Raw genomic sequence first — 18,275 nt, forward strand, 5'->3', positions numbered from 1 at the left:
TGCTCTTGGGCTGCTCTTGCGCTGCTCTTGGGCTGCTCTTGCGCTGCTCTTGGGCTGCTCTTGCGCTGCTCTTGCGCTGCTCTTGCGCTGCTCTTGGGCTGCTCTTGCGCTGCTCTTGGGCTGCTCTTGCGCTGCTCTTGCGCTGCTCGTGGGCTGCTCTTGCGCTGCTCTTGCGCTGCTCTTGGGCTGCTCTTGCGCTGCTCTTGGGCTGCTCTTGCGCTGCTCTTGCGCTGCTCTTGCGCTGCTCTTGGGCTGCTCTTGCGCTGCTCTTGGGCTGCTCTTGGGCTGCTCTTGGGCTGCTCTTGCGCTGCTCTTGCGCTGCTCTTGGGCTGCTCTTGCGCTGCTCTTGCGCTGCTCTTGGGCTGCTCTTGGGCTGCTCTTGCGCTGCTCTTGCGCTGCTCTTGCGCTGCTCTTGGGCTGCTCTTGCGCTGCTCTTGCGCTGCTCTTGGGCTGCTCTTGCGCTGCTCTTGCGCTGCTCTTGCGCTATCTTTCTTGTCTTTCACACAGACATTGTAGCAGTCAGTGTAATACATGGGAAAAGATTTACAACCTTTCACTGATGAGGTTCAAATCACTGTTAACATGTTTTTACAAACAAATAAAGATTACTTGTTCTGCATAGCTGCTTTTTTTTTTTCTTTTTTTTTTTACTGCACTGGATTTTCACAGTAACCAGCACTGAGATTTTCCACAGCATCATAATAGAGAAGGAAGCTACAGGCTTCCACTTAACAAGAGAGCAGCTTGGTTTTATGTACGGCATTCATTACTTGTTTGAATCCGGTGCAATGGAGCTGTTCGACAAGCTGAGCTGTGTGTGGTGAAGTAATCTTGTCCGTCAAGCGGCTTACTGGAAATGTATATGTTTATTTCTCAGCTAAACTCGAAAAGTGGTGCGATGGTTGTGATTGGGATGCATTCCAGGAGCAGATACAGAGAAGATGAATTCTGTTTTAACTGCCTGAAAGTGACTGAGATTTATAGAATCAGCAAGGAAGGACTTTAAAAGTGAAGCAGGGAAATCACAACAACACCTGCCCGTTTTTTAAAAAAAAACACTACATCTGCTAAGAAAAAAAATAAAAATCCATCCTGTTGTCGGCAGAGTTCCGGTGTAAAACTTCGGAATGATGTTATTACGGAATGAATAACAGTCTCTTTCCCGAGGAAAAAAAAATTGCTAAATATAAGGCTCCTCAAAAAAATGAATTCACATCAAACAGATGATTTCCTGTCAAACACGAAGGGGATTTCAGTGAAACAAATCTTTCATCTGTTTTGTTTTTTCATGCAATATCTTTCCTCCGCAACTGATGAAGAGTTGCTACATAATTTAGTCAAAGCAAGCTCACAAAAAAGTGTAATTTACACAAATGTCATTGTAAGAAACTCGTGTGTGCTTACCACTGTGTCATTGGAGTCCTCAACTGTCAAGAATACAAACACTTGAGTATAAAGCAGAGCTCCTCTGCGGTTGTCTCATTGCTGTGTTCCTTTCTAATATTGAGATAAAGACAAAAGCATCTTTATCTAGATGAGACAACTCCCTTTCCTGCTCTGTTTATCCCTTCTGAATGCTACTGTAAATTCACTACTTGTAACCCACTGTTATTAGAATCATTTTCCTGCTTTGGAAATGCTTTATGATGCTTTGTTACATCGAGGCTTTTGGTTTCAAGGCGCTGCGCTCCTTTGGGGTAGGTCCTCACAGACAGTCTGAGCCGGCGATGTTTCCTAATTCAAACAATGTTGCACACTGCCTCTCCCCGGGAATGGCTTTAATTGAGTGCTTAATAAGAGCAACACCACACAACCAATTTGGGGGGGGGGGCTCTGAGTACTGGGACTGCTGCATTATTAAATGCTCTTATATAAGGCCTGAAAACATCTTCCTCTTTCCAAGTGATTTCAGAACGAGGCCAGATTCCTCTTGATGACATACACCTTTTTAAATGTAGGTTGTTGTTGTTTTGTTTTTTTTCTTCAACTGAAAACCCACAAGAGCGCATTTTCAGAGGTGCATTGTGCTCCGCTGGGTGTGGCTTTTGTGTGAGCAACATCTGTCCTCCACGACTCAGTACAACACAAACACTTGGTATCGTTTTGTCTGGCTGAATCAAGATTAAAAGACTGAACAGTGCGCCTGGAATGAGTCAAAAGAACATTACATATATGAAAATTTAAGATTCATGCCAGGATAAAAGGGCTTTGAGTTTAACTCCAAAACTGGAGTGTCATGTCAAACAATACTTAATGATAATACCAAAGGATGACACTGCCTTAAGTGAGAAAAGGAAATCATTCTGAAAAATGATGAAGTAGAGATCATATCCAATAACAAAAAAAAGGTAATGAATGCCAGTAACAATGAAATTATTAAAATCATCCTTTTTTTTGGCAGTCAATACTGTCACTTTTACATTAAAGTTAATTTGTTGAGATAGTTTAGGTCGCACTTAGTTCAGCTGAACTGAATACTGTCGGTGGATGAAGTCTTATGTAGCTCAGCAGGGACCTTCAGAAGGTTTTAGCTTGGTTCAGGCATTAGACTGAAAATGTTTTATCAGACTTTTCCAAACTGTCAAGCCTTAAAATGACGCTGGTCCATGTAGGACTAAGGGGAAATCTTAAGTGAAAGAAGCTTCTGAGCTGAGTTTCCATAGCAAACAGATTCAGTGTGTTCGTCCCTTGTTAAACACCAGGATAACGTATCTTCTGCTGCTTCCTTTAGCCGTGTTCACACACACTGGAGTCCTGAAATGTATGTGAGAATGCAAAAGTACGCAACATTAGCTAGTTTTAGCTAACAGACGAGGATGATCTACTCAACCATCTTTTTTTCTTGAAATAATGATTTGATTTGATGTACATAGGCCACACAAAAAAATCTAATTCAGTTGTTTGTAATAGACGTTGTATCAGAAAGTGTTATTTTCAGTTTTGCTGTGGATGATTAACATTTTATAGCACTTTATCGTAATAATTCACAGGAAATACTAATCCTCATACTTGCTTAGTTTTAGGCTCTGAAATTAATTAAACTTTAGAAATCAAAATAAGCTGATTAGTCTAGAAAATGATGGGTTGGGCTAAAAAATCATTTTTTTAAAAACTGCCATTTTGGAGGCGTTCGTGGTGATGCCTCAGCAAGAGATTTAACACACTTGTTTACACGATCATATAATAATGTAATAGCTTCTTCCAAAAATGACCTTTTTTCGGAGGACAGCATCAGCGTAGCATAACAAGTTTCTTTCACACTCACAAAAGAAAAGTATATTATTTAATCTGCACCCTTAAAAGCAGATCTGGAACATGAATTCTGAGATAAGCCTGTTTGTGAATACTTTCTAATGCTTGAATGTGGAAACAATGATGTCTCCGGTCGTTACCATTGCTTTCTTTTTGCTGCTGATTGTCTTTTAAAGACTTTATCTTATTTTGTATTCCAAGGGGAAAAATTCTGTAATGAGTATTTTCACGTCTGTAGAAGGAAGAACATCAGGTTCATTTGAAATCAGCTCGGGGAGAAGTGCAGATGTTGCAGGTATTAAAAATGTAATGTTTTTTTTCACACAATGAAATTATTAGGCATTCCAGAAAGCCTTGTTTGTTTATCAGACCGTTTCAGACTTGTGTGGTTCAGATAAATGAGATTCTGTAGTCACTGTATCAAAGTACAATTAGCAGGTTCATCCATTTAAACTAAGGACAGGAAGAAAATAATGAGTAATAACAAAAAAGCCTGTGTGGCTTTCATGTTGAACATGTATGTGTGAATATATGTATTTATATATATATAAAAATATATAATATATATATATATATATATGAATATATTTTTGTTAAATTATATCTTTTGCAGCAAGACCTAAATGTAACATCTTATGTATTTAAAGCAGACAGATTGTAAAAAAGGAAAGAAGCTGCTAAGTTTACTACATTCTGTTATATTTTGTCTGTCTGCTTTGCGATAGATCCAAAATTAGCGATGCAGTTCTTCTGATTGTAGATCAAGGTAATGTAATAAAGCTTTTTGTCATAATGTCAAAAAAAAAAGGAAAACAAACAGTGGAAATTATCTTGGTAACAAAGGAGAATGGAATAGAATTGTTGAAACTCGAGAGGGGACTTAAGTGATGGGCACTAAAGTTCTTATGCTGAAAACGATCTCTCTTTGTTCACTGGACAGCTTTATCTAACCAAACAAACAAAAAAGAGCTGTGGAGTACAGCTCCATCTTGTGAATGCGGTCATTTGTTTAACCTTGGCTCTCAGAGGACATGTAGCAGATGCTGAGATGAGCTGCATAACTATATAGTATATTTAGTTTTATTTATTTATCTTCTGCCATAGGAATTAAAGTTTTCAGTTATGGAGACGGTTAGAATGTATGCAAGAAGCTAACATTGAAGCTCTGAACTGAATATTAATCAAACTTTTTTCTTTTTTCTCTTCTTTTGATGATCTGGAGAGAAAGTGAGGTCCCTGTGAAATATTTTGCAAAGGCTTTTTGATCAATTTTTCTGTATTTATGTCATTCTTTAGACTGTAAACATTAGTTTATGCAGCTTTAAATCAGGGTTAAAATAAACAAGTGCAATTCAAAGAGTAAAGGGTGAACTGTGACTGTGGATCTCACAACTTGCAACTCGCTGGGGCAGCAGCATTTCAGTTGTGGACAAGAAGAAACTGATCAAAGTGATGAAGAAGGCCAGTTCTGTTCTGGGATGCCCCCTAGACACGGTGGAGGTGGTGAGTGACAGGAGGATGTGGATGAATGACCTCCACCTTCTGAAGGACAGAGGGTCACTGACTAGCTCCTTCAGTGACAGGTTCCTTCACCCTAAGTGGGAGAAGGAGAGGCATAGTACTTAGTTCCCTCCACAGTCAGACTGTAAAATCAGCTCCGCTCCCAGTAGCCCCTCTCCCTAAACTCAAACTCATTCATTCACTAACTGCCCTTTACAAAGATATATACTGTTTATTCATACTGTTACCCCTCATACTGTTTATGTGCATAACATACACTTTTCTATATTTTTGTTCATACAAACTGTTTAGAATAATTAAGGTTTATCTTACCTTATTTTATCTTATCTTATCTTATCTTATCATGTGTTTTAAACTTAATGTAAGATGGTGGTAAGATGCCTTTCCTGAGTCCGGCCAAAGTTGGGCTCTGTGAAGAGACAAAAGAATGCTCAAGTTTGATCTTTTACTGTTGGAAGAAGAGCAAAGATTGTCACCAAATGCCTACCCTTTGGTGTAGAACTTCTCCAGTGTTGACAACTGCTGCTTTTCTTAAATCTGGTGTCGGCAGTTAGACTTGTTCAGACCTCGTAGCGTACAGGTAGCCTATTACTTTCGACACAGCTGCTGTGTGAACTCCTGCAGTCATATTACCGTACAGGCACACAGCAGAGGTGGGTTAATCTGACATATCATCAGCTGTTGGAGCTGTTGGGGTCACATTATTTAATAAATAAATGACAGTGTTGATCGCACTTTCCTCTTCAGTGGTTTTACCTGCAATTATAAGCCGCAGCGTCAGTTTCTTATTTTTTAACTCACATCTGAGACACATGAAAGAGAAAAGTCTTTGAGCGCTAACTGAAGCTTCGACTCTCGGTCTGAACATATATCAACTGATCCCATCTGCCGCCATTTTGTCTGACTCAGTGCTTCCTCTTTGATAGTTGGACAATGTATGAATTTTGATTTTGTCTTTATTCAAAATGGCATCTTGTTAAAAGAAAACTGTTACTCCAGAAAGACTTGTAGATAAGACTTTAATGTCATTGTTAATATACAGCTTAATTCTGACTGATGTCCTTGTCTGATGTCGCAGAAGTGGGTCGAAAAATAAAGTGAAATATAAAGGAAATATATTTCAGATGGACAACCCTAATTCTTAAAAAGTCCAGACGCAGTATAAAATGTAGATAAAAACAGAATGTGATGATTCACAAATCTCCGAATCCAATACTTTATTAACACTAGAGAATAGAAAACGCAACAAATGTTGAAAGTGAGACATTTTCCTGGTTCATGAAAAATATTAGCTCACTGTAAATTTGGATGGCAGCAACAAGTCTGCAAAGAGTTAGGACGGAAGCAACAACAGGCTGGAAAAATAAGTGGTAGTAAAAAGAAAGGAACATGTTGCAGCTAATTGAATTAAATGGGAACCAGTCAGTAGCATGACTGTGCTTATGAAGAGGACTGGAGAGAGGTAGAGTCTCGCAGAAGTAAAGATGGGGAGAGATGAGGTGTTTTTTTCCTTCTTTTTACATTTTTGTACATTTTACTTTTGAATTTTGTGCCATATTTTACACTACAGGAATATTTTCATGGACCTTACATTTAAGCAACAACAAAATAGAACATCAGAAAATATTGCACTGCCTGCCACAAGCAGGGAAAGGAAATTTATGAGGTGTGGACAGATTAGAAATTCTAAATGTGAAAATTTGATTTTATTGATCAAAATAATGAGTAAATCTTTTGACAGTTGATCACTTACAGTTGATAGATTACTCAAATTCGAGATGAACACAAACATTAGTTTGCTTTTCTTTATTTTGCACCAGTTTATATGTCACACACGTGTGCGACTGCAGGCCAAAGACTAGATTCATGAGAAATTGTTAATGAACACCTTATTCATTTCCCCCAATATCGCACTTTTAGAACTTTCCTGAATGCAGCAACACTAGAGTATAAATGTATTCACTTTCCTTTCGTGATGTTTGAGCATTTGTGATTGCTTTCCCCAGAACAGCTCAAAAGCAACACTTTTATGTTTTGTGCCATTTTCACAGCATGAATCCATGAGCGGATTTCATTCAGAACCTTTTCTGTTTTGCTTGACTTGAAGTACTTCACAGTTTTACTCGAGGTGCGGTGGGGTGTTGTGATTGTAACACAGCAGGCAGCCAATAGCTATTGCATGTCAGAGCACACAAGTACCATTTAAAGGTGGCTGCATCCTCTACATGTCCAGGAAAGTTTCTTGAAGATAAACCTGTCTTATGGCAAAGGTGTCTGTTTGATCATCTCTGGTTCTATTTGGCTCTTTGCCCTGATATCATAGAGGAACAGATCTCTTAGGACCAGTGCGGTACATTAGTCAAACGTGTTATCACCTCCCAACCTAATTTAATCTGAGATGTGATTCTGCTCTGCCTACGCACAGACATTTTTTCCTATTGGAACAACCATTTATAACAGATCGATTCTGGACTGTTTTCTGCATCACCAAATTTTGGAGCAGCTTTTCAGTGGGCTGTTTTTAATAGAAAGCTGTTTTTGTGGGTTATACTTCCTCTGTGGCAATATAACCACAGCTGTAACTGAGAGCCACTCGCTTTTATGGACAAAATATCTTCTCTTCCCTTTTTCATATAGAATCTCATATTTTTCTGCATATCACATCACATGGGCAGAACAACCTTACAGCTACTGTGTAAGCACAAAAAAGCAGTGGGGAACAATTCATCCTCATTTGTCCTCATTTTCACATGCAAACAATTCCATAGGCTATGGACTGTATGACGAGTGGAAATCCATCAATTTTACAATTTTGCGGTGATTTTTTTCTAAATAAACTGATTATTCATTTCCCTTAAGCCCAAAGGTATCATCAGTCATTTCCCTTTAGCAAATGGAGCTACAGTAGATTAGATCTTTGATATTTGATGCTTGATTTGTTTCTGAATTGCAACTGCAAATTTCAACTGCAAATTATGGCAGGGAATTAGGGAATAACAGCATAATAACTCATATTAAGGCTAATTAATATTAGTTGTATCTTCAGTGTTTGTGGCAGTAGCAGATACTGGTATTGCTGCAATGCTTTACTTATCTTGTAAACAATCTTACTTGCAATTGTTTATTAATTCTAGTGACGTTCCTTTTTAAAGGAATGTAATTATTTGTGGATCGGGGTCTCAGAACAAGTCCACTCTGTTTTTATTTTTCCTCTGTCCTCTTTGCTGTAGCTTGTGAAGTTCTCCCAATTTTTTGAAGCATAAAAGATGAATGTGTCGTGATCCGTGTCATAGTTGTAACAAGTCCTGCTCAAGCCGAGCCGGCACCTTTGCTAACAAGGCTCTGCTGGATATGCTCTGTGTACTGAGACCATTTATCAACTTCCATTTTCCTGGCATCAAGTAACTAAATAGATTACAGCAACAATAGGCAAGAGCAAGTTTGTGAGGCGATCGGTGGTGTATTATGTTTAGCTGCTGGGGTGTTTTATCAGGTCGAGTTGAAAGGGGTCGGAGGGAGGGGGCCCGAGCAAGACTTTGATACTGTAAAAATAGACTTTAACGGACTGGAAGAAAACTAAGTTACCAAGAGTAACTTCAGTCCTTCGAGTACAGTCTGTGCTCCCTAAAGAGATTATTGGACCCTGATGATTCTCCATCTTTGCACATGGATTTAGGCGAGCCTACTCACTGTCAAATAATTGGAAACAAGACCTACAAATGAGGAGGGAGAAGCACTTTCTACCTTTTCACCAGGAATGACCAGAAAACCGAGCGGAGAGCAGTCCATGCATGAACAATGAAATAAGCTTTGATGCCTCCCAAAGAGATACAACGTGTTATCATAAGTAAAGAGGAATTTTAAGTAATTAGTTTGGGTTAAAAGAAACTATCGTTATTGTGTTTTTCTTTTTCTTCTAAGTTAATTTATGTGTCTTTTCTGCAGTCAGAGTGCTCTCTCTGAAAGAAAACAGAAGCTTTCCCCATAGGTGAGCTAACACTAAAAGCTACTACAAATGGGGCCTCCTGAGAATCCCATTTTTAAAGATTTTTACTCCAAATGAAAAGAAATGTCATCATGGTTTGAGTAAATGCTATCTCTTTAAGTCTTTGGTTTGTGGGCACAAATATGAATACAGCACCACTTTAGGAACCCATCAGCTATTGTCTACTGATTAAATCTTTCGAAGCTACTAATCTTTCATGGCTTTCAGTGTAGTCAATAAAAATCCACATTACAAAAACTTTTGGCAGGACTACCTGGTCCATGCACTGCTTATTTCTTTAACTACAGGTTTATTTCAGAAACCTAAATCAGTGTCAGCAGAAGGTTTTGAAAATCATCTGCAAATCTGTCTGATCATTTCTCCCATAACTTCACAGTGAAGATCTCATGAAGTGTGTTTTTCATCTCTCATTGATGTTTTTCAGCATAAACTAATGTATTTCATGTTTATGCTTTCTTGTATTGCAGCACAAACAACCTTTAGCTTTTAGTGCAGTTACATGCATGCTTGGTTGAGCATGAATGTGAATATGAGGCAACTTCAGCCTGGCAGCTCTTCCACAGCTTTGTTCACTTCTCTGTTTTCTCCCTCTATGGCCAAAGCGGCTGTCTTGAGACGTTCTGAAAGTTTTCCAAAAGAGTGCAGTTTTTCCTCAGATTTTATTTATTTACTTATTTTTTGGAAAGCCAAGTGTGATATGTGAACATAGCTGCATGTTCCTGTTTAAAGCAGTGGTGGAGACTATCTAAGATACACTTCGAACTTCAGTTGAGACTGCTGACTGAAATTTTCAAGTTGTGTTTTATAATTTACATTATTGTGCACAAGCTAAAATTAATTTTCTTATTTTGGGTCATTGTTGGGTACGTTTTAATGCTAACAAGACACATATACATTTATAGCAATTTTCGTTCTGTTAGTTCTGCTAATGTGTTTTTATTACTAAAAGAAAGAAAAATGTCCTGCTATCATCAGTCCCCTTGTGCATTATGAGAAATGTGTTGTACTAATGTTTGTGCTAATTTGCTGTAATAAATTAAAAGGAAAGTCAACAGCGCAGACAAAATAGGCATTAGCCTAATAGGAACAGGCCTTGGTGGTTTCATAAGACATACTTTGATATGCATAAAACTGCTCTCTAAGAGTAAGGCACAGCCTCGCACCACAGATGCACCCGAGACAGATTCTGACAACCCTCCATAAGATGTATGGAGATAAAAAGCCTCTTTTCTGTAGGTGGAGACGGAAGACAGAGCTGGAAGGTAGAGATTCTGAGATTAATGAGCGCACGGCCTACTCAAACACCTTCTGATTCCCTTTCGTATGTCTTCCTCAGTAGTTTTGCTTCACTTTTTCTCACTGTGTTTTAAAACTTTGTGCCATCTATAATCTCCACAGGGGTGAAAACCACAGCATTCCTTTGTGCTTCCTTATGATGGCAAATTACTGATAGTTATGATTTTGGAGATGTTTGCAACAAACAGATCAACTCTAAATCTATTTTAACCTAGGACAGTTTAAATGAATGCTGCTTGTATCCCAGAGGAGTTGGCTAAAAGTAGATTTATCTTCTAACCAAGTAGAATAGTTTTAATCCTTACAACAGTGCAGCTGTTCCAGAGGCAGCCTCTGACATTTTGCACAAAACTTATTCTTTATTCTTACTTCAAAGATGCCTGCAAACTGGATAAATCTGCACCGTGCCCTCTTTACATCCTGCCTAACTTACGACCCCATTAAAAAATATGTACCTATCAATTTGGTTCCCAAGTTTTTTTGAAAAAAAAAGTTGTTTATGTTCGTAGTCATTGGCGCTGCGGAGAAATGTTTTGAGGAATGATTTGTTCTATTTTTTTGCATCTAATGTTGTCAAATGAGTCTTTGCAACACTATGTTTGTGCACTATGAACTCATATTTCTAGCTAATGCCAAGGGTGGTAACATATATTTCCAGGTGTTATGGATCTTTGGGCAGTCATTTAAATGGAAATCCACAAACAAATGTGAAGAAATTCTTCATAACAAAACACCCAAACACTCTCCCCATAAATTACTTTTGAGAAAGCATTTACTGACTTTACCTTATGTATCTGTTTGTTATTGTAACTATAGACAGTATTGTCAAAAAGCCATGAGTCACCCTTCTTCACAGTGCCAGGAAACAGGAGAATAGGTGCAGTGTTTGGCTGAAACATGTGCAAACACAAATGAAAATACAATATTATAAGGCAGAAACAGAGTTTGTACAATTATAATGAGATTTATGGCAATATTTTGTATAACCATCTATACTCTTCAATGCAGACAAACTCCTCTTAGACAAGCTTTCTTGTATTTTTTCAAAAGTTCAAACATGTCTATTTTATCTGTCAGTGATTATGAGGAAATTGTTTAAACTTCCTCCTCCTTTTTCCCCATTTGGTCCTGCTCTGCCTCTTAGGTGTGTCTTCTTCAAATCATCTGGTTTTTGCTTGAGCTTTGGGAAGCTGTTAGCTGTTCCCACATGCAAACAACTTTTCCGTTGCCATGGTTTTGCATCTTAACAGATGTGCAAAAGTGCCAGAGTACCAGCAGAAGTAATTCCAGCATCTCAGCCTCCAAACCAGCATAGATTTTTTTTTTTCACTGAATACAGCCAATAAGAGAAATCTAGTCTAAAATGTACAGATGAAAGAAAAATGTACAAAGAAAGACAATATGTCCTGAGCTACTTCAGCAGGCTGCCACTAGTGTCATGTCTTTCTAGAATAGTGTTGCTTAAAAGTTGTTTGTTTCATTTTATTTCCATGCTGTTGAACTCTGGGGAAGATTCATCATTCCATAAGACCTGTTCAGCCCAGTTTTTGTGTGATTTGGCATACCTCAGACTTTGATCACATTTTAGTTTTTAAAAATGTATAATTGTATTGTTTTATTGTATTGTTTGATTGTATGTTTTGGCAATTAGCCAAAGAAAATGCCATAATTATTAGTGTTCCGAAAACTGATTGAAAAAAGTAAACGCAAAACCGCTTGTCTAAAATGTATTCTGTACTGAACTGATGACAATAACAGTCATGAATCCAAGCAATTATCAAGCAACTCAGCTTCATTGTTGGATAAACTTCCTCATCTAGACAGCTTGTCAATCACTCCTACTGGCTGTGTCAGTCAGGTCAGTCCTCAAAAGCAAATCACTGAGGAAGGATATCTTTTAACTTTAGAATTATTTTCGGAAGAAGCACCATGGGATGCAATGCAAATGTGCCAGCCTCTTTGCTTTGCACTTTTGTTAGCATAAGATCTATTAGGCTTCATGCAACAACAAGGCTATGAAATCTTAGGACTGGCTTTGCTTTTAAACTTACTTCAAAGCAGGTGTCCTTTGTGTCGCTGGAGATATGGTAATGAATACAGAGAGGATATTTTGTGTTCATGTCCCTATCATCCCAACCCAAAACTGAACCTGGTTCATTCTCAGTTCTGTACCTTCCAGGAAAGCGAAAGCAGGTTTTTATAATGATATTATTCTGATAATCTTAAATGATGGTGGAAGTTCATTTAATTGGCTTTAAAGACAGGAGACAGATCTAAAAATGCTTTTTGGTGATCAAGTATATTCCTGCTGCCTTCTTGTTCCACACCTTTTGAGATGAACACACTGAGCAGGAAATGACAGACTAATTTTCAGACTTGATGCTATTAAGAACTGTATTGCCAACTCATCTCACCTGTTTCTTTTTCTGCAGATTGGGGAACTAGAGAGGTGCAAATCGGATTCCATACATTTGTGATTGGATGTGAGAATACTTTGACCCTACAAAATTGAAGATGATGTTGCTATGGAAACTGCTGCTGCTGCAGTCACTTATGGGGTGCCTTGCAGGTAAAGTATCTTATTAAGAACTTTTGATGCATGCCAAAGCTGCCTTTGTGAAGTTTGATTCCTTATTCATATGTATTTGGGGCAGGTGGCAGTATGAAAGCTGAAGTTTCGATAGGAGCAGCTTCAGGTGGATTAGTCATGTACTTTCTCCCACGGATATGAAATAATAAGAATGTAGAATCCCCTCAACAAGGATGTTATTGTTAAAGTAAACCACTGTCTACCAAAGAGCTCCAATCCCAGATAAAATTCTGCCTCAGCCTTCCCTGTGGCCTTGTTTCTCACACTCACGAACGGTTAGCAGCACCAAAATGAATGTGATTGAGAGCAGTGTTAAGTTAACTAAAGTTTTCAATTTTACTTCACAAATTACAAATAAGATTTTTAACAAGAATGAAAAAAGTTCCATAAATCCAAAGATTTGGTTACACTCATTGTGGCCCCATTGGAAGACATGGCATAAAAAAACATCCAATAGATGATATCCAATGGTGATTCCAGTCTCACCAGAAAATGTATAATAAATATGTTGTTCACATCTCCAAACGTAGCAGTGTCACAATCCATGTTGGAAACTTTGTGTAAGGCAGTGTCCATTTGACATGACAGGAGATTCCAGCCATGAATAGTAAAATGTGCAAATCCTAACATGTATATTTATAGAGGCATACCCATGTATTTTGTTACATCTAAACCTAACCATTTTTACCTTAACTCCCAGTGAGATTTCTCCAGCGTTCTGCAGCGCTGGTGCTAGCTCATTGATACCTGTGACCAAATCAGCACTGTCCAGCTGTACCATATTTTGTCAGATAAAAACAGGGATTCATTTTAAAGCTAGGCCTCTTATTGTGGCTGTATGTAGCGTTGACACATACAAACAGAGGCCAGCTCCCACCACAGACTGGGCAGGCAGGAAGGATGGACAGAAAAAAATTATCCTGTCACTACAATGTGCATGACATCCATCCATTTTCTAAATCACCTTAATTCAATTCAGGGTCAAGAGGGCTGGAGCCTGTCCCAGCAGCCATTGGGTGAAAGGCAGGCTACACACTTGACTGTTCATGTGCATAACAAAGGCAAAAAAAACCTCATACTGGATTAAGCATTTGTCTAAGTGGTCATTTGATCTTTCATTCTGAACTGTTTTGGAACAGTCTTATAAACTGTTGCACATTTACTTGAATGCATAAACATCTTTCATTATAAAAGCCCTGGTAAGAACAGGAGGGTTGTGCAGAAAGTGTTAGGTTTGTACCATCAGCTTGTCAAGCTAGTAGTTTGTGAGGTTGTTTGCTACTTTGTTCATTCAGCTTCCTGGCAAACAGTTACTTAATAACACAACTGGCTTAAGCTCACACACAGACAGAATGGGCTATTCCAGAGGTTCTCAACCTCTCTAATCAACTTACTGTTTGACATGTGTCACGTTTTGGAAGCTCGAGGGTCTTCGAGCTTTGTTGGAGCAGGTGTTGTTGCCTGTTTTTCTCAGTTGATGGTGCTCCTTTCAGACAGCGGTTATACTTTTTTTTCAAGAATCCATTTCTGAAGTCAGTGCTTGAGATTGCTATCACAACTCACTACGAGTTACTTTAAATGTATGGCACAAAGCTCCAAAATGACCTTTTTTGCATGCACACCTCGACTATCACAAATAAAATCTATTGTAAAACCAATTATATCACTGGCATAGGCAAAGTTTAAGCTATACTCCCATTTGATAATGTCCTTTTATTTCTGACATTCTTTCTGCACATCCATCCTGCAACCCCGAGAAATTTTCTTCTAACTCCCAGTGGGGGTCTTGATATCCAGGTTGAAAATCACTGCATTATTCTATACCAGGACACTCTTTGGTATACAAAAAAAGTACATATAATACATTAAAGATTTATCAGTAAACAAAGTGCATTTCATTTCTTGAGAAATGGAATCAGTGTCGGCATAAATGCTGTAATAATAACAAGACACAGAGGTACCTCTGCTGTTGTTATATTACAATTAGAATATCAGAACGTAAGTGTAACGTTTGGCTTTGTTATGTGCAGTATATCTTTTGAATAAGTTCATTTTGACGGATCAGTATACGTAGACGAATTGTTGGTCACTATGGCAATGGCAAAAAGACTGTTATGATCTCTGTTACTATTGTTACTATTTGAGAGGATAAAACTGGTGCAGGATTTTACAATAAGTCACAACTCAAGCAGTGATTCAGTGAAACAACTAATGAATCAATCAGTCAACGATAAATATAAAAATGACAGAGGGAATGTTGTGGCAAGAGCAATTATTTTGTAACAGAGGTGCAGTAAAAGAAGATTGAATTCAGGGTTAATTTCTCATGTTGACATATTAAAATCTTTCAAGGGTTCTTTCCAATGTCCGTCATTCACTTACCAAGCAGTAAAGCTGAATTATAGCTTCATTATCCTGTGGTGCCCATTTCAGCCAGAGGCTCTGTGGCATTGATCACATTTTGATGGAGGACTTTAATTTATCTCCTTTACAAATAGGAGGGGTCACCTCAGAGCATCAGCGGAATCACTCAGAGTGTTTAATCAACAGGAATTACACGTATCATGAGGACGAACGAGACCCCATAGATGAGGAAAACCATCCCGCTCATCAGTCAACACACATTAGGGCGTTTGTGAACCCCTTGTTCTATACATAACATAACCAGATTTCTCTAAATGATCTCTGGGCGTTGTATTTGCCCTTACAGGGTTGCCATTGCATGTCACTACTTGTCTTCACTTAAGTCTTACAATCCCTCTTCTCACATCAGACAGCTGGTGATAATCGACCAGTGCGCTGCAGATTCCTCATGGGGTTGTTTCCTTGCAGCTATCATTTCTGTTATGGAGAAATCTGTCAAGAGTGCATGATTTTCTTCTAGATTTTTTCGAGGATCACATTTCTTTATCTGGGGTCACACTGGACTTGTTGGACAAGATGCAGTACTTTGTATTATCATTTGTATAATCCCTAATGGTTTATTTGCCTTCTATGACGTGATGATACGCGTCGTATGAAAAAGAAATCTAAGGTTTTACATACTGGAAAACTGCGCACTGGTCCTGTGGCTGCAGAACAAGCTCACATCATCAGCCCTCCACCACCGTGCTTGGCAGTTGGTGTGAGGTGTTTGTGCTGATATGCTGTGTTTGGTTTCCTCCAAACGTGCTGCTGTACATTATGACCAAACATCTCCACTTTGGTCTGGTTTGTCCAAAGGACATTGTTCCAGAAGTCTTGTGGTTTGTTCAGATGTAACTTTACAAACCTAAGCTGTGCTGCCATGTTCTTTTTAGAAAGAAGAGGCTTTCTCCTGCAGCCCTTCCAAACAAACCATACATGTTCAGTCTTTTCCATTGTACTGTCGTGAACTTTGTACATCGGTCAGTGTAATTGTGCAACGTATCGAGTTTTTTTGTCTGTCAATAGAATTTATGATGAATATTTATTTTATTGGAAAAAATAAAACATGTTCCTGTGGTTTATGTTTCAAAATCTTGAACAAATCAACAATGGCTACAGAGGTTGTCATTTAAGACACTGAAATGAGTCTCTATGAGTTCAATTAAGCTAAAGCTCCCATGTAAAATGAAAAATCATCCAAACATGTCCATATTCATAAAACTGATGAACGCTTCCTGTCAAATCATTTTCGGCCACAGTCTGAGTGACAGCCTCTGCCATCTTCCCAGCTTCTCCTTTCATGTGTCGAGGGATGGTTTAGTTGAGCCTCGTATAATTGAACCCCCAGATGTCAACTTACCAGTACTTTGTGCACTGGTGCTGAACTGGGGCTTTTGACATCACTTGTGCTTTGCAGATTCACACGTTTACATAAAGCTAAAACATACACAGCACAGAACATACACGGAAGCCCAGAGATTTTAAGCAGGCATCATAGAGCCACATAAAAGCTGTATAGATTTTACAAAGACTCAATTTCTATCTTGAGCAACTCAACAAGAAGAGTTTTTTTTGTTTTTGTTTTTTTTAAGACATAATAAGATCTAATCAGCATAGCCAGGTCTCTACATGTTCTTCTTTATGATTTTTGGTCCACTTTTATCTTCGGACTGCTTTACAAAAGAGAGAGCAGGTTATGAAGCAGGAAGAACTGCATTAATGAGGAAACAGCTCTGATATTTTAAAGAACATTGTGGGAGTAGCGTGTGCACACAGAACATTAAACCACAGATGTGAAACTGTCAGACATAAAATTGTTTCTCCTTCTTGCACACAGAAATTATATATTGGCTTGAAAGAAACTTTCATGGATATAGCAGCACAGAAAATTAAAATTAAATTAAAATTACATTACATTACATTACATTTTCAGCTGTGCTGGAATTAGAATATCTTTTCCTATTTTTTGTCATGAAACTTTATGTTTACCCCCTATTTCACACAACTAACCCTACAACTTATCATAGTATTCATATGGCCTTTGTTTTGGTTTTAAATAATCTGTTATTTTACATTCTGATAATGCTTATGTTCAGTGTCTGTGTTGTTTGCCTCTCACCTGAGTTGGGCTGTCACGATGAGGGAACAACAGCAGTTGCGGTATGTGGTAACAGTATGTGGTATTATTGATGGGTATGAGGTTTGAAGGTTACTGGGTAAATTTTGTTGGTAAAGCCCCTCACTATTTGCATTGAATAATTTTTACGATTTTTAATTGAACACTGAGACACTTGAGACACTGCTATGACACTGCTACAACATGGTGAGGTTAAGGTTCTGAAGGGTGAGCCTGAAGCCCAGAGTCATAGGACGAGAATTGTCCAGTTGGCATCCATATGGACCCTGACGACAAGTTTGTTTTGCCATGAGAGACGTGCAGCCGTCTGAGGCTTAAAAGCGTGGTTTGACTGTGGGGAGCCTGTCTCACAACGGCAACCATCACATCTTATCCTGTCATAGGCAATGGCCTTCTGTGGTGGATAGAGGAAACCACGGGACACCCAGGTGGTGGTGAACACACGTGTACCTCACGATAACCAGCGCTCAAGCCCTGGGTAAAGCCACTGACAGCAGGCTGGGTGGGAAGAGCATCTGAATCATCTATCTGTGGTTCAGAGAGCAGGTTTTGCCACTCAATGTCAAACAACAGAAATGAATACTTTATTGGACATTCATTACATGAACTGTGAATCATGAAAAGAAAAAAAGGAACTGTGTGATGTTGTCGGTTTCCCCACATCCATGTTCCCTCAGGCCAGGAACATACTTGCTTTTAATTACTTATACTTGTATTTATCATGGCTGCGTCACATACCCTGCCTTAGTCTTGAGCATAGTTTGTGCATGTCCACAAAATTAACGCTGCACATTTGCGTGCTCCAAAACGTAGGGTGAGTGCAGGGCCAAAAGTCTGCAGTTATGTGCATCTTTATAATTTGTCTTTTTCATGGCAGAGTGACAGATATGTTTGTGAACGTTGCTGGTGAGAGATCAGTGCCTTTTGGAAACATCCGTGCAGAAATGTTGTGTGGGCGGTGCCAGACTCATCTGGTATGCCCCATTGTGGAATCCTCCATTAAGAACACAGGCAAGTATGTGAACAATTACACATACAACAGAGCGCGTTAGTTGTGTGAACATGTG

The 18,275-nt window shown here is 38.7% G+C and overlaps 1 protein-coding gene across 1 annotated transcript in view; it reads left to right on the plus strand.

Annotated features, from left to right (window-relative positions):
* The window catches only part of cntn4 (contactin 4), a 170,912-nt gene that overhangs the window by 4,634 nt on the left and 148,003 nt on the right, over positions 1-18,275 (plus strand). Inside the window, exon 2 of the mRNA XM_072382884.1 lies at positions 12,508-12,644. Within this exon, the coding sequence (XP_072238985.1) occupies positions 12,590-12,644 (55 nt within the window). The 5' untranslated portion in view covers positions 12,508-12,589. The remainder of the gene's footprint in view (positions 1-12,507; positions 12,645-18,275) is intronic.

Source organism: Leuresthes tenuis, unplaced genomic scaffold, assembly GCF_036924035.1.
Source record: "Leuresthes tenuis unplaced genomic scaffold, fLeuTen1.0.hap1 SCAF_3, whole genome shotgun sequence".
In the NCBI taxonomy this organism is placed as follows: domain Eukaryota; kingdom Metazoa; phylum Chordata; class Actinopteri; order Atheriniformes; family Atherinopsidae; genus Leuresthes; species Leuresthes tenuis.